Raw genomic sequence first — 17,046 nt, 5'->3', positions numbered from 1 at the left:
TTTAATGTAGAAATTAAATTGAATATATATTCTAATAACTGATTCTTTTTTACTCTTTGCCTTAAGATAAACAGATAGTTGAAATAATTACCACAAAGGCACTTCGTGCTTTTCAAGGATATTCTAACAACCAGCCATTTAGGTTTCAATCTCTCACAATCTTCCTCAGAGGTAAGTAAGTTCTGTTTGCACTAAAATATATAAACTATATAATTGACTTGTTTATGCTTATATATTATAAATGGTACTTCAAAAGCTTGAAAATCATAGGTCTTCTCTTTCTTGAGTATTTTAAAGAGTCATATTTAGCTAATATAACAATTATTCATTCAGTCATACAACATTCACTTAAGATATTAGCACCTGCTATGTCTCAAGCACTATGCTAAGTCTCAGGGTCACAATTATTTACAGTAATAATCTCCCATTATTGTATGTGTATGTCTTATATAAATATTGGAATTATTTTTTTAAAATATAAGCTTCAGGAGGGTAGGGACTTGGGTTTTTTACTGCACATAGTAAAAACTCAATAAATATTTGTTAAATAAATGAATGAGCATCGACATATGATTAACTGTTGAGAACTGCATGGGTAAAGACCTGTGAGTAGACAGATTCTGCCATAAAGGAGGAAATCATTATCAGTATCAATCACCCAGGGAAGAGTGTTGTTGAGAAACCAGAACTGTGAAAATGAGGATGGGGTTCAGTCTCTTTTCTTGGGCTAAAATTGGAAGAATTAAACTTTTTGTAAAGAGAGATCTTGAATGTCAACCATGTGTAGGAAACTCAAGGGTTAGAAAGCAGAGACTCAAACAAGAAGTCTTTTCACCATGGCCTGTCAAGGACAAGGCAGGCATGTAAGCCCAGATCATAATAGGTAATTTTTAATATCAATTACTATGTGCCAGGCACTTTTACATATATTAACTCATTTAGTCACAGCAACTCTTTCAAGTAGGTTCTATTGTTATGTCCATTTTACAATGTGGAAATGGACGCACAGAGAAGTTAAGTAACTTTTCCAAGGTTACACAGCTAGTACATGGCACAGCCATGATTCAAACTCAGGCATTCTAGCTTCAAAGTCTATGATTTTAACTACTTAATTCTATTATATACAAACCATACATTACAATATAGAAATACATGTGACTATCCAACTTATATTTTAGTACAAAACCCTTTATTCAAATAAACTCTTAATAGAACCCAAATACATTTTTAGAAGTTAAATTAATAAAAGCAGGCCTTTGGGGGTTATCAGGAGAGATACCCAGACTTCCCAGCCTCCTAGCCTTCCTCTTGACCCTTTCTTGACTTCAGGACACATCCATCAAACTGTAAGATTCCAAGGAACAGTTGAAAAATGATTTGCTTTAATTTTCTCCTTGTAATTCATACTGTCTCCTTCAGGGGTCTTTTGCGGGGTAGGGCAGGGGGAATGTTTGTTTATTTGGTTTGGGGTTTTTATTTTCTCAAATCTTGGGGCTGATTCTTCCCATCTAGGTCTACAGGGTATATCAGTATGCTCTCCGGATCTAAAAGAGAGAGAGAGACAGAGAGATAGAGAGAGAAACAGAGAGGAGGAAAAAAATGGAGATCAGTGTTTGATCACAGAGGGAAGTTAATCCTTGCTCCTCCTTGTAAGCCTTTCTTTCATAGTTTTACAACCATCCAAATTCTAACTGTATAATGGAGGATCAAGATTTTTAACGTATGTTTTTTAGAATAAATTTTGAACTTGTGCAAAAGCTTTGCTCCATCTGTAGAGGTGAGAGAGGAACCTAGTAAAGTGTCTTTTTGGTAGACTTTATTTATTTATTTATTTTGATTCAAAAGAGTTTATTTGTATTACAAATGGATATATTTTCATTGACGGTATTTGTTTTTCTTTTTTTTAAATTAATTTTTATTGGAGCATAGTTGCTTTACAATGTTGTGTTAGTTTCTACTGTACAGCAAATGAGTCAGCTATACATATACATGTATCCCCTCTTTTTTGGATTTCCTTCCCATTTAGGTCACCACAGTGCATTAAGTAGAGTTCCCTGTGCTGGGTAGACCTTAGACATGAGCAGACCCAGATGGGAATTTCAGTTGTGCTACTTAACTACTTAGCCTGGTGCAAATCACTTAACCTCTCAGTTTCTTCATATATAAAGTGGGGATAACAATATCTGTCTTATAGTTTACAATTAGATAATGTGTATAAAAGTGACTTGCCTATATTATATACTGTGAATAATACTTTTTAAAATGATTTTCTTCCCAAATAAAATTATTACTTATAAGGTCATTTTTATTAACATCTCTTGTCATTTAATGGAAAGATGTTTCATTTTAAACACAATGATCTTGTTTTGCCTTTTGACTATTATAGGAGACTATCTAGTTACTATGTCACATGCTTCTTGAAGTTAATTCATCATCACCTATAAGTATCAAAATTTATCAGCAATAAAATTTTCTCAATTTACATTATTAATGCCACTCAATATGCATAGTATACTAAACAAAAGTAACTACTTAGCAACTAACTGAACTACTTGTTACTGTTTTTATTTTTTTTTAATTTTTTATTTTATATTGGAGTATAGTTGATTAACAATGTTGTGATAGTTGCAGGTGTGCAGCAAAATGATTCAGCTATACATACACATGTATCTATTCTTTTTCAAATTCTTTTCCCATTTAGGTTGTTACATAATATTAAGCAGAGTTCCCTGTGTTATACAGTAGGTCCTTGTTGGTTATCCATTTTAAGTATAGCAGTGTGTACATGTCAATCCCACACTCCCTAACTATCCCTTCCCCCCCCACTTCCCTCCTGGTAGCCTTAAGTTCATTCTCTAAGTCTGAGAGTCTGATTCTGTTTTGTAAATAAATTCATTAGTGTCATTTCTTTTTAGATTCCACATATAAGCAATATCATACGATAGTTCTCTTTCTCTGTCAGACTTACTTCATTCAGTATGACAATCTCTAGGTCCATCCATGTTGCTGCAAATGGCATTATTTCACTCTTTTTAACGGCTGAGTAATATTCCATTGTATATATGTACCACATCTTCTTTATCCATTCCTCTGTCGATGGACATTTAGGTTGCTTCCATGTCTTGGCTATTGTAAACAGTACTGCAGTGAACATTGGAGTGCATGCATCCTTTCGGACCATGTTTCTCTCCAGATATATGCCCAGGAGTGGGATTGCAGGATCATATGATAGTCCTATTATTAGTTTTTTAGGGAACCTCCATACTGTTCTCCATAGTGGTTGTATCAATTTACATTCCAACCAGCAGTGTAGGAGGGTTCCCTTCTCTCCACACCTTCTCCAGCATTTGTTGTTTGTGGATTTTTTTGATGATAGGCATTCAGACTGGTGTGAGGTGGTATCTCATTGTAGTTTTGATTTGCATTTCTCTAATAATTAGCAATGTTGAACATCTTTTCACGTGCTTCTTGGCCATCTGTATGTCTTCTTTGAAGAAATGGCTATTTAGGTCTTCTGCACATGTTTTGATTGGGTTGTTTGTTTTGATGATATTAAGCTGCATGAGCTGTTTGTAAATTTTGGAGACTAATCCCTTGTCGGTCACATCATTTGCAAATATTTTCTCCCATTCTGTGGGTTGTCTTTTCATTTTGTTTATGGTTTCCTTTGCTGTGCAAAAGCTTTTGAGTTTAATTAGGTCCCATTTGTTTATTTTTGTTTTTATTTCCATTACTCTGGGAGATGGATTGAAAAAGATATTGCTGTGGTTTATGCCAGAGAGTGTTCTGCCTATGTTCTCCTCTAAGAGTTTTATAGTGTCCAGTCTCACATTTAGGTCTTTAATCCATTCTGAGTTTATTTTTGTGTATGGTGTTAAAGAATGTTCTAATTTCATTTATGTATATGTACCTGTCCAGTTTTCCCAGCATCATTTACTGAAGAGACTGTCTTTCCTCCATTGTATAGTCTTATCTCCTTTGTCATAGATTAATTGACCATAGGTGCATGGGTTTATTTCTGGGCTTTCTATCCTGTTCCATTGATCTATATTTCTATTTTTGTGCCAGTACCATACTGTTTTGATGACTAGAGCTTTGTAGTATAGTCTGAAGTCAGGGAGCCTGATTCCCCCAGCTCTGTTTTTCTTTCTCAAGATTGCTTTGGCTATTTGGGGTCTTCTGTGTCTCCATACACATTTTAAGATTTTTTTGTTGTAGTTCTGTGAAAAATGCCATTGATAATTTTATAGGGATTGCATTGAATCTGTAGATTGCCTTGGGTAGTATAGTCACTTTGACAGTATTGATATTAATGCCACTCAATATGCATATTATACTAAACAAAAGTAAATACTTAGCAACTAATTGAACTACTAAATTGTTACTGGTTTTAGATCTTTGAACCATATGATCATGTAAAAGTTTTGTTTAGTAAATAGTTATTTTCTCTTGTGTTTAATAATTTTAGATGAATTAGTGAATGAAATGAATATAGGAAATGAGTATAAGATTATTGGAATTCCAACCTGTATAAAAACATCACAAACTACTCTCTGTATAGAGGCAAATAATATCACTTTTTTCAATCCAAAAGGTAAGAAAAATGTTAGTATCATATATTAACAAATATTTAAATTTAAATCCATTTGTTCAGGAAATAAGTATTGGTTGCCTATGTGCTGGGCACTCTTCAAAGCACTAGGGATACAGTTGTGATGAGGACAGTCAGGGTTCCAACTCTTAAATCATATGGTAGACAGTCAGTAAATCTGTAAACTAATTAATAAGACAATTTCAGATAATAAATGCTGCAAAGGAAATAAAGCAAGATAATGTAAAACCTTGCCCACAGGAAGGACTCCTTTCTTTTGGCTAAACCTTATTTAGATTTTTTTTTTTTTAATAATTACCAACAAGAAAAATGTTTTAAGATGCCAAGAGTTAGAGATTAGTTTGAAGATTTTTCTATCCATCCCTTTGTTTTCTAGCTAAGTAACTGTTGTGGTCTGAGAAAAAGAGGCCAATAAAATGGCATCCTTTTCCTCAGCTGAGTTTTGAATGAATCGAGAAATAAGACAAAAGAGAAAGGCAGTTGGGGGCCAAAATATCACCCTTATTACTGATAATTTCCTTGCAACCTAATTAAGAATTAAGTAAACAAAAGTGGAGAGCAGACCTACGCTTAACTTGGCACGCAAGTATCTAAATATAGGACAGGCTAGTTAAATCTTAAATAATGAAGTTAGATTTTTTTTTTTTTCTTTTTGTATTCCCTAGATAACCATCCGCAATAACAGAGGCCCAAGTTGAATTTAAATGCAATGGATTCTAGATTCCTCTGCTTATTTTGAAGAGAAAGCTTTATTTATTTATTTATTTTTTGGCTGCGATGTGTGGTTTGTGGGGATCTTAGTTCCCCGACCAGGGATCGGGCCCGTGCCCCCTGCATTGGAAGCACAGAGTCCTAACCACTGGACCACCAGAGAATTCCTGAGAAAAACTTCTTAAAAGAATAAAAATATTGAAGAAAGAAAGTACTAATGAACAATAGGCATTTTAAAGATATTTAAAATATTTTCTTCTGTGAAGTGCTTTAAGATTTACTGATTTGGTGGCAGAACATGACATATATGTAGGTGAAGTGTGCTTTCTCCTGCTGAACTCTAGAATTAGGCAGATTTAACCACCCAAATGTGGCAAGAGCTACACTAATGTAGGCCTCCCTTGGTCCATGGGCATCGATGAGTAGAAGAAATCATTGCCCTGTGATGACAGCCCAAGAGGAAGGAGAAAGGGACTGGGTTACATGTGTGCAGCTGTTTCTCCCAAACTGACCAACTGGATTAAATCACTCATCTCTTTCAGGAGTTGGGCAGAATAAGGTAGTGGAGAAGGTCTAGAATGTTACAGTATATGTTGAAGTCATAGAGTATAAATCTCCCCTTTTTAACAGCAATAATCAAGTATTTCCCATTCTGCTTTTTAGACCTCACTAAAGGTGATAATATTTCAAACATAGATATGTGGAAGCAAACACTGCAGTACAAGAGCCCCATGATCTGGCTTTGCTCACATAGGTCTTAAAAGGAAAAAATGAGAGATTTGCTTGCAACCCACAGCCAGTCTATGTGGGCACACAGGTTGACTGCTTCTTCTTACTGCATTCCTTGGGATAGAAATGATAGACCAGCGTGACCTCCAATCATAATTTAATATCATTGTAATAATTTGAATGTGGCATCATTAAAAGAACTGCAATTTGATAATATTTTAGATAAATGGAATTAGATGTCTATAATATCATTTTCTGGTTTTAAAAAACTTTTTTTAACATATATGTTAATATTTACTTTCAGTTCCTTCAGGAATTAGCGACAATTTCAGTTGTCTCCTCTCTTTGACTTCCAGCTCGTACTGGAAGTTTACAGCAATACTTGCCAATATCTTTGCATCACAAATTGTTCCTCCTGGGACTTACAATTTGCTCAAGCTCTGTTTGTTGATGAGTCTAGTACAGACAAGTGACCGTAACAAGGAACTGGAAGATTGCCTGGATCTTTTAATTATAACAAGTGATATTCTACTCGTAGACAGGTAAAATATATGACATTATGAATTGGTCACAGATTTGCATACATCTTTTCCATGAGCATTATTACAAGGCAAATATTTGGAATTTATCTGAGCAGTATAAATATTTAAATAAACTTTTATCAATGAAGTTCAAAACTTTTTAAAACATGAATTCAGAAATGGGATATTTGCTTTCAACATTCTGAGAATCTAACCACTCGAAGTTTCAACTTGTTTCCCCACTCAGACCTTTTAAAACAAATGCCTCCTTTGCAGGCTTCCTTTTCCCCCATTCCCTAGATCAGTGTTCTGCTTTTGTACTTTGTTTTCACTTCAAAATAATCTCCCCGCTAGAGCTAACAAGCTGTTTTTTTCTTTTTCTTCAAGATTCCATTCAATAATATTGATTCACTGTGCCCAAATAAGCCTGTTAAAAGTGCCAAAATTACTGTTTTGGGGGTGTCACTCTAACCTTGGAGTAAGCCTCTACTCAGCATATTGGGGCTCCCCACTAGCAAGTACCCTTTTTAAAAAGTTACTTAAATGTTCAAAAAGCTAGGAATAAGCTTCATATATTAAAATCATGTATGCAAGTATAAAGCAAAAACAAATTTATGGAATGAATTTTAAATTAAAAAAATAAAATTCAGATTAGCTCTAACTTAATTGGACAGATGATGTTTTGCTAAAATTAAAATTAAATCACAATGTAAATATAGTGCTAACTGCTACAGATTGTACCAATTTAATCTTACACTAACGAGCATGAGAATATTTGTTTCCTAACAGCCTCACCAACACTGGGTATTATCAAACTTTAAAATTTTGCCATTTGATGGATGGAAAGTGGTATTTTATTTTAATTTGCATTTCTTTAACTAGAAGTAAGTTTTAGCATCATTTAGAATTTGTTAAACACTTTTTATTATTTTTCTATGAACTCCTTGACCATTGTCCATTTTTTAAATTAAGTTGTTTATTTCTTACTGATTTGTGATACCTCTTGTAAATTAAAGCCTTTGTCTCTCTTTCTGTTTGTCATTAACCTTTTCCTGTGGTATTTGGGGCTGTATGAGAGATTTGGTGTTTTGTTTTGTTTTTTAGGTAAAATTTACAAAAATAAAGTGAAGTAATCAGATCTTAGGTATACAATTCGATGAGTCTTGACAGATGCATACATTCCTATAGCCATCACCTCAATAAGATATAGAACATTTCCGTTTTCCTTTACCTTGGAAAGGTCCTTCATTTTCTCTTCCAATTAGTTCCTATCTCCACGGGTGATTTCTGTCACCATAGGTTAATTTTCCTGTTCTTGAACTTCGTATAACTAGGATCATACGGTGCACACTCTTTTGGGTCTAGCCTCTTTCGCTCAACATGTTTTTGAGATTGGCCCTGTTGTGTGTATCAGAAGTTCATTGTTTTTATTGGTGAGTAGTGTTCCATTATATGAATATACCAGAATTTGTTTATCTGTTCTCCTAGTGATGGACATTTGGGTTTTGCATGTTTTTTTTTTTTTAATTATTAAAGCAAAGTCCTAGGACAGGGCATGGCACACAGAAGATGATCAATTGATATTTGACAAATGAATCAATGAATGGATTTGTGAGTTTTTTTTTTTTTTGGCTGCGTTTTGGGTCTTCATTGTTGCGCGTGGGCTCTCTCTAGTTGCAGTGAGCGGGGGCTACTCTTAGTTGCGGTGTGCGGGCTTCTCATTGCGGTGGCCTCTCTTGTTGCAGAGCATGGGCTCCAGTAGTTGTGCCCGTGGGCTCAGTAGTTGTGGCTCACAGGCTCCAGAGTGCAGGCTCAGTAGTTGTGGTGCACGGGCTTAGTTGCTCCAAGGCATGTGGGATCTTCCTGGACCAGGGCTTGAACCCGTGTCCCCTGCATTGGCAGGCTGATTCTTAACCACTGCACTACCAGGGAAGCCCTGGGTTTTGCATGTTTTGACTATATAAGTAAGGCTGCTATAAATATCTCTTGTTCAAGTCTTTTTGTAGACCTAGGTTTTCATTATCTTGGATAAATACCTAGGAGTGGAATTATTGTGTCATAAGGTAGGTTTATATAACTTTATAAGAAACTGCCAAACAGTTTTTCAAAGTGGTTGTACAATTTTACCTTCCTAACAATGAGTTAAGGTTCCAGTTGTTTCTATCCTCACCAACAACCAGTGTGGTCAGTCTTTCTCAATTTAGCCATTCTAGGGCATGTGAAATGGTGTCTCATTACGGTTCTAAGTTGCATTTCCCTGATGACTACTGATTCAAGCTCTTTTTCAAGTGCTTATTAGCTACTCATGTATCTTCTTTTCTGAAGTGTCAAGTCCTTTGCTCACTTTTAAATGGGGCTCTTCCATATGCACATCTGTTGTCACATATGTATCATGAAATTTTTCTCCCAGTCTAAAGCTTGAGTTTTTTTTTCTTAAAGATATCTTTGTTGAGCAGACCTTTTAGTTTAGGTTATTATTTTCTTTTATGTTTAGTGTTTTCTGGGTTCTGTTTAAGAAATCTTTGTCTACCCCAAGGTCATGAAGATACTCTTTTATGTTTTCTTCTAGAAGTATTTGTTTTTACATTAGGTCTGTTTGCTATTACAAGTCAATTTTTGTATATGATACAAGGTAGGAGCCAAGATTAATATTTTTCCTATGCATTTATCTAATTTTTCCATACCATTTGTTTAAAAGACTTTCCTTTCCCCATTGAATTGCTTTGCTACCAATGTTGAAAATTAGTTGAACTGGTTATAAACTAGGTGTAAAATTGAACTGGGTATATATCTATTTAAACATTCTTTTCTGTTATTTTGACCTTTATGTCTATAATTATGCCTCACATTCTTGATTATTGTAACTCTATATTAAGTTTTGAATCAGGTAGTGCAACTTTATTCTTCATTTTTAAGATTTGTTTGCACTATTTTAGGTCATTTACATTTTCTTATAAAGTTTAGGATCTATATATTAACATCAACCTCCATCCCCATCACCCCCAAAGAGCCTTTAAGGATTTTGATGGAACTGCATTTAACTTATAAATCAATTTGGGAAGAATTTACATCTTAACAATGTTGAGTCTTCCAATCTGTGAATATGGTATATATCTCCATTTATTTAAATCTTAATTTCTTTCAGCAATGTTTTGTAAAGGTCATGCACATAATTTAAGTTGATTTCTAAGTATTTGGTATTTTTGATGCTATTAAAAATGGTAGTGTTTTATTAATTTTATTTTTCAAATATTTGCTGTGAGTATATAGAGATACAATTGATTTTTGTATTTGGATCTTTTACTCTGTGACCTTGTATCAGTAGTTCAAAAAATTCCTCAGCTGATTCCAATGATTAGCCAAGTTTGAGGCCCATTGTTCTATATAACTAGGTTCTCAGCCTGACTGCATGTTAGAATCATCTGGGATAATATTAAAAAAAAATTTATGACTGTGGCTCACCCCTAGAGATTCTAATTTACATCGTTTGGGGCGGGGCTTGGCATTAGAATTTTTTTAAAAACCCAGGCAATTTTTTTTTGTTAAAGTATAATTGACATGCAATATCATGTTCGTGTACATCATAGTGATTCAATATTTATATACATTTCAAAATGGTCACCACAATAAGTCTAGTTACCATCTGTCGCCATACAAAGTTATTACAATATTATTGACCATATTCTCTATGCTGTACCTTACATCCTCGTGACATTTATTTTATAACTAGAAGTTTGTACCTCTTAATCCCTTTTACTTATTTCGCTTTCCCAATCCCCCTCCCCTCTGGCAGCAACAGGTTTGTTTTCTATATCTATTCTGTCTTGTTTTGTTTGTTCATTTGTTGTTTTTTTTTAGATTCCACATATAAGTGAAATCGTATAATAATTATCTTTTTCTATCTGACTTACTTTACTTAGCATAATACCCTCTAGGCCCATCCATGTTGTCACAAATGTCAAGATTTCATACTTTTTATTGCTGAATAATATTCCATTATATATATACCACATCTTCTTTATCAATTCATCTATTGATAGACACTTAGGTTGTTTCCATATCTTGGCTATTGTAAATAATGCTGCAATGAACATAGGGGAGCATATATCTTTTCTAATTAGTGTTTTTGTCTTCTTTGGATTAATACCCAGAAGTGGAATTGCTGGATCATATGGTAACTCTATTTTTAGTTTTTTGAGGAACCTCCTTACTGTTTTCCACAGTGGCTGCAACAATTTACATTCCCACCAACAGTGCATAAGGAGTCCCTTTTCTCCACATTCTTGCCAACGCTTGGGTTGTTTTTTGTTGTTTTTTTGTCTTTTTGATAACAGCCATTCTGACAGGTGTGATGTGATATCTCATCATGGTTTTGATTTGCATTCCCCTGATGAGTAGTGATTTGACCATCTTTTCATGTGCCTGTTGGTTCCCCAGGTGATGTTAATGTGAGCTAGGGTTGAGAACCACTGCTCTATAGGCTTGCAAATTTTCTTTCTAAATCTTACTCACCCATTTTATATATCTTCCAATTAGCATCTAAATTCTTTGGAATGACACATACAGTAGACATTTTATAGCATCTGCCTATCCACATTTAAGAGATACTCCTTCACCCTCTTTGTACCGTATCTCTGCTCATCATAGTAGATTGCACCAGCAAGCTATGATTTCTGTGGCAAGGATTTAAAAGCTAAGCTAAGATAATCATATTCCTTTCTTATAATTTAAGTTTGAGAAATGAAGAGGGTGAGGCAATTGGCAAAGAGATTAGAAAGCAAAAGGATGTATCAAGAGTTATCTTGGGCTTCCCTGGTGGCGCAGTGGTTGAGAATCTGCCTGCCAATGCAGGGGACACGGGTTCGAGCCCTGGTCTGGGAAGATCCCACATCCCACGGAGCAGCTAGGCCCGTGAGCCACAATTACTGAGCCTGCGTGTCTGGAGCCTGTGCTCCGCAACAGGAGAGGCTGCGATAATGAGAGGTCCGTGCACCGCGATGAAGAGTGGCCCCCACTTGCCACAACTAGAGAAAGCCCTCACACAGAAACGAAGACTCAACACAGCCATAAATAAATAAATAAATAAATAAAATTAAAAAAAAAAGAGTTATCTTGATACATAGGTAGCAGGGGTAGTCATGATGAACTATTGGCAAGCCTAAATGCAAAAATTTTGAATAAACAAAAGAAAGCAATTCATAAAAAAAAGGAAGTCCCCATTCAAATGTCATTTCTCTATAGCTTTCTCTGACTTCCATCCAGGAGGAAATAATGATCTTTTATGGATGTCCTCATGACATTATTTTAGTACTTATCACATCGTGTTTTAGTTTTTTGTCTACATCTCTCTAGGCTGTGAGCTTTCCAAGTTAAGAACCAAGACTCATATATATATATATTGTTAATAACCTGAGACAATACATAGCAAAGACAAATTCTTTTTTTTTTTAATTAATTAATTTATTTATTTTTTGCTGCACTGGGTCTTTGTTGCTGCGTGTGGGCTTTCTCTAGTTGCGGTGCACGGGCTTCTTGAGGGCTACTCTTCGTTGCAGTGAGCGAGGGCTACTCTTCGTTGCGGTGCACGGGCTTCTCTTTGTGGTGGCTTCTCTTGTTGCGGAGCACAGGCTCTAGGCGTGTGGGCTTCAGTAGTTGTGGCATGCGGGCTCAGTAGTTGTGGCTCACAGGCTCTAGAGCACAGGATCAGTAGTTGTGGCGCACGGGCTTAGTTGCTCCGTGGCATGTGGGATCCTCCCGGACCAGGGCTCAAACCCGTGTCCCCTGCATTGGCAGGCAGATTCTTAACCACTGCACCACCAGGAAAGTCCTACATATACGTTTTTATCCGTAGCACTAGTGCTCAACAGACATTGAATCAAATTAAATCTAATTGTATAGCTATTATGCATTATGACTTCTGAAAATCAAATATTAAATAATAGTAATGAATAATTTATTTTTTCCCTTAGGCTTTTGAATTTTAGTATAAACCTTGTGCCCCATGGTATACGTCATCCAGTCTCTACGGAAATTTTTCCTACTCTCTCCAGGAATAAGTATGGAACTGGAGCAGTTAGCATTCAAGCTGGCAGTGCTTTGCTAGCTAAAGGTGGTATCTGCTTTATAGGAGACTTGGCTTCACACAAGAAAGATAAACTTGAACAGCTTCAATCAGGTAAACAGTATTTTTTCAAATTAATTTTCACCTGTTTAACTTATAGTCTCATTAATGTCAAGGGGTTACTTAACAATTAAGATTGTATTGTACACATTTTAGGAAGAGAGAAATTATATTAAATGACATTTCTCATTTTACCTTTATAAATAAAAACAGAGGAATTTAATGTGCAACATTAAATCAGTTGTGCTAACACATGAGTTTGTATTAGGTCAGATTTATTTCGTTTTCTTGTCTTATTGCATTAGCTAGGACTTCCGATATGATGTTGAAAAACAGTGGTGAGAAGGAACATCCTGATCTTGTCTTGCTCCTGATCTTAATAGGAAAGTTTCACGTTTCTCACCATTGAGTATGATGTTAGCTGTAGGTTTTTTGTAGAAGTTCTCTTGCAAGTTGAAGGAATTCCCCTCTATTCTTAATCTACTAAGAGTTTTTTAATAATGAATTGGTGCTGAATTTCATCAAATGCTTTTTCTACACCTATTGATATGATAATGTGATTTTTCTTCTGTATGGATTACATTAATTGATTTTCAGATGTTGAACCAGCTTTGCATACCTAACATACCTACCTGGCTGTGGTGTATAATTCTTTTTATACATTGTTGGACTTGATTTGCTATTATGTTGTTGAGGATTTTTGCCTGTATATTCACAAGAGATATTGGTCTGTAGTTTTCTTTCTTTTTTTTTTAATAAGCTCAGGTGTGTGGGCCTTTTTTTTTTTTTTTTAATTTTGTTACATAGGTTTTTTTTTCTTTTATTTATTATTTATTTATTATTTATTTTTGGCTGTGTTGGGTCTTTGTTTCTGTGCGAGGGCTTTCTCTAGTTACGACAAGCGGGAGCCACTCTTCATCGCGATGCGCGGGCCTCTCACTATTGCAGCCTCTCTTGTTGCGGAGCACAGGCTCCAGACGCGCAGGCTCAGTAGTTGTGGCTCACAGGCCTAGTTTTTCCACGGCATGTGGGATCTTCCCAGACCAGGGCTCGAACCCGTGTCCCCTGCATTGGCAGGCAGATTCTCAACCACTGCGCCACCAGGGAAGCCCCTGTAGTTTTCTTATAATATCTTTTGTCTGGTTTTAGTATTAGGATAATGCTGCTTGGGCCAGATTTATGACTAACAAGGATATGGACAGATAAGTATGGGGCCAAGAGAAGTTAGGGCCTTACACTCTTGGCATACCAGCAAGAATGTGCAGCAATACGCAGGGCACATAGCATATTGCCTCTCCCTACAAGAGAATGCAGAAATAGACCCACGCTAATATGCTTACTTGATTTTTGACCACAGCATCAAAGCAAGAAAATGGACAAAGGAAAGTTTTTTCAACAAATGATGGTGGAACATCTGGCTATATATATGGAAAAAATTAATATTGGCTCATACCTCACAATTGTACACAATAATGAATTAAAGATGGATCATAAACCTAAATGTAAAAACTAAAATTATAAAGCTACTAGAAGAAAACATGGGAAATCTTCATGACCTTAGGGTAGGCAAAGATTTTCTAGACAAAACCCAGAAAGCAATAAACAGAAAATAATTGATGAATTGGACTTGATCAAAACTAAAAAGTTGGGATTCCCTGGTGGCGCGGTGGTTGGGAATCTGCCTGCCAATGCAGGGGACACGGGTTCGAGCCCTGGTCTGGGAAGATCCCACATGCCACGGAGCAACTGGACCCGTGAGCCACAACTACTGAGCCTGCGCGTCTGGAGCCTGTGCTCCGCAATAAGAGAGGCCGCGATAGTGAGAGGCCCGCGCACCGCTATGAAGAGTGGCCCCCGCTCGCCGCAACTAGAGAGAGCCCTCGCACAGAAACGAAGACCCAACACAGCCAAAAAAAATAATAAAAAAAATAAATTAAAAAAAAAAAAAAAAAAACTAAAAAGTTATACACATCAAAAAGGCCATTTAAAAAGTGAATAGGCAAGCAAAGAAAAAGAAAATAATTGCAATACATATATTTGACATAGGACATATACCTAGAACATAGAAACAATTCTTACAAGTCAGTAATTTCAAAAACAAAGAACCAGACAGCCTACAGAATGGGAGAAAATATTTGCAAAGGATGTGACTGACAAGGCTTAATCTCCAAAGTATACAAACAGCTCATACAACTCAACAACAAAAAAACAAACAATCCAATCAAAAAATGGGCTGAAGACCTCAATAGACATTTCTCCAAAGAAGACATACAGATGGCCAACAGGCACATGCAAAGATGCTCAACATCACTAATTATTAGAGAAATGCAAATCAAAACTATAATGAGATACCACCTCACACCAGTCATAATGGCCATCATTAAAAAGTCTACAAATAACAAATGCTGGAGAGGGTGTGGAAAAAAGGGAACCCTCCTACAGAGTTGGTGGGAATGTAAGTTGGTGCAGCCACTATGGAAAACAGTATGGAGGTTCCTCAAAAAACTTAAAATAGAGTTGCCATATGATCCAGCAATCCCACTCCTGGCATATATCCAGACAAAATTATAATTCAAAAAGATATTTGCGCCCCTATGTTCATAGCAGCACTGTTCACAATAGCCAAGACATGGAAACAGCCTAAATGTCCATTGACGGATGAATGGATAAAGAAGATGTACTTTGTCAATACTACTCAGCCATAAAAAAGAATGAAATAATGCCATTTGCAGCAACATGGATGGACCTACAGATTGGCATACTAAGGGAAGTAAGGCAGACAGAGAAAGACAAATATCATATGATATCATTTATATGTGGAATCTAAAGTATGACACAAATGAACTTACCTACACAACAGAAACAGACTCATAGACATAGAGAACAGACTTGTGGTTGCCGAGGGAGGTAGGGAGGGATGGAGTGGGAGTTTGGGGTTAGCAGATGCAAACTAGTATGTATAGAATGGATAAATTATCCTACTGTATAGCACAGGGAGCTGTATTCAATATCTGTGATAAACCATAATGGAAAAGAATATAAAAAAGAATGTATATTTATATATATATATATTTCTGTACAGCAGAAATTAAAACAACATTGTAAATCAAACATTCTTCAACACATACACACAAAGAACCCAGCAAAAAAATGGTCAAAAGACTTAGATAGTGACTTCACAAAGGAATGTATACAAAATGACAAATAAGTGCATGAAAGAGTGCTTAATATCATTAGTTGGATATTGGGGAAATGAAAATAAAAACCACAATGAGATACCAATACTTACACATACTAGCAGGTGCTGCTTCATGGGCGGGGAACAAGTATAGCTCCCCCTAGAAGAGCCTGGCACTTGGTTAAAACTCTACTGTCACCATCTTCAAATTTTTTAATGATTTTAGGGCTTCCCTGGGGGCTCAATGGTTAAGAATCCGCCTGCCAATGCAGGGGACACGGGTTCGAGCCCTGGTCCAGGAAGATCCCACATGCCGCATAGCAACTAAGCCCGTGCGTCACAACTACTGAGCCTGCGCTCTAGAGCCCATGAGCCACAACTGCTGAAGCCCGCACGCCTAGAGCCTGTGCTCTGCAACAAGAGAAACCACCACAATGAGAAGCCTGCGCACCGCACTGAAGAGTAGCCCCTGCTCGCCGCAACTAGAGAAAGCCCGCGCACAGCAGTGAAGACCCAACGCAGTCAAAAATAAATAAATAAGTAAATTTTTAAAAAATTATAAAAAGAAAATTTTAATGATTTTATCTTTGAAGTTGTTTTGTAAGGAAGACAGTGGAGCTTGAATGTGAGCAGAGGAGATACATCCATGCATGTGTCCACCATGCCTTGCTGCCCTATTTCAAATAGCATTTGCGATCACTATGAGGCTTGTTCACACACTTAATTTGTAATCAGTTTGATTCTCGCTGGACTCTCATGCATTGTGACTACACTGCAATTCAGTGCCTATGTTCCTTTTCAAAACATCTTCTGCTGAGTGAGATGGGGAGCTGATAGCCCCAAGGAGGCCAAACTTTCCATTTGAATCAGACTTGCTTCTATAATAGGCAGTGGCGTTCTAAGAAACACAAATGACCAAGGAACCCCATCATATCCTTTCTTACTTGGTTACTTCCCTGTATTTGCCAACCTCTTATATTGAAAATGATAATATAGGAGGGAAGGGAAAGATAGGGCAACCCGTTGTTCCTTTTCCTTTCAGTCCTTCCTTACTCATCAGTAGAGAGTGCTGGTGAAATGTGTGCATATCAAGAAACAAATTAAAAACAGTTTTGTGCAAAATAAAAATATTTCCCCTGTTCTGATAAGAACAAAAATATATAAACATGTATTA

General features: G+C 36.2%; 1 protein-coding gene across 1 annotated transcript in view; it reads left to right on the top strand.

The window, feature by feature from the left end:
- Positions 1 to 17,046, top strand: part of MCMDC2 (minichromosome maintenance domain containing 2) — a 43,018-nt gene that overhangs the window by 7,364 nt on the left and 18,608 nt on the right. Inside the window, exons 7-10 of the mRNA XM_082363429.1 lie at positions 67 to 171; positions 4,469 to 4,594; positions 6,357 to 6,594; positions 12,543 to 12,748. Of these exons, the coding sequence (XP_082219555.1) occupies positions 67 to 171; positions 4,469 to 4,594; positions 6,357 to 6,594; positions 12,543 to 12,748 (675 nt within the window). The remainder of the gene's footprint in view (positions 1 to 66; positions 172 to 4,468; positions 4,595 to 6,356; positions 6,595 to 12,542; positions 12,749 to 17,046) is intronic.

This window comes from Balaenoptera borealis, assembly GCF_965194805.1.
Source record: "Balaenoptera borealis genome assembly, chromosome: 17".
Taxonomy (NCBI): Eukaryota; Metazoa; Chordata; class Mammalia; order Artiodactyla; family Balaenopteridae; genus Balaenoptera; species Balaenoptera borealis.
This window is presented reverse-complemented; position numbering and strand designations above follow the sequence as displayed.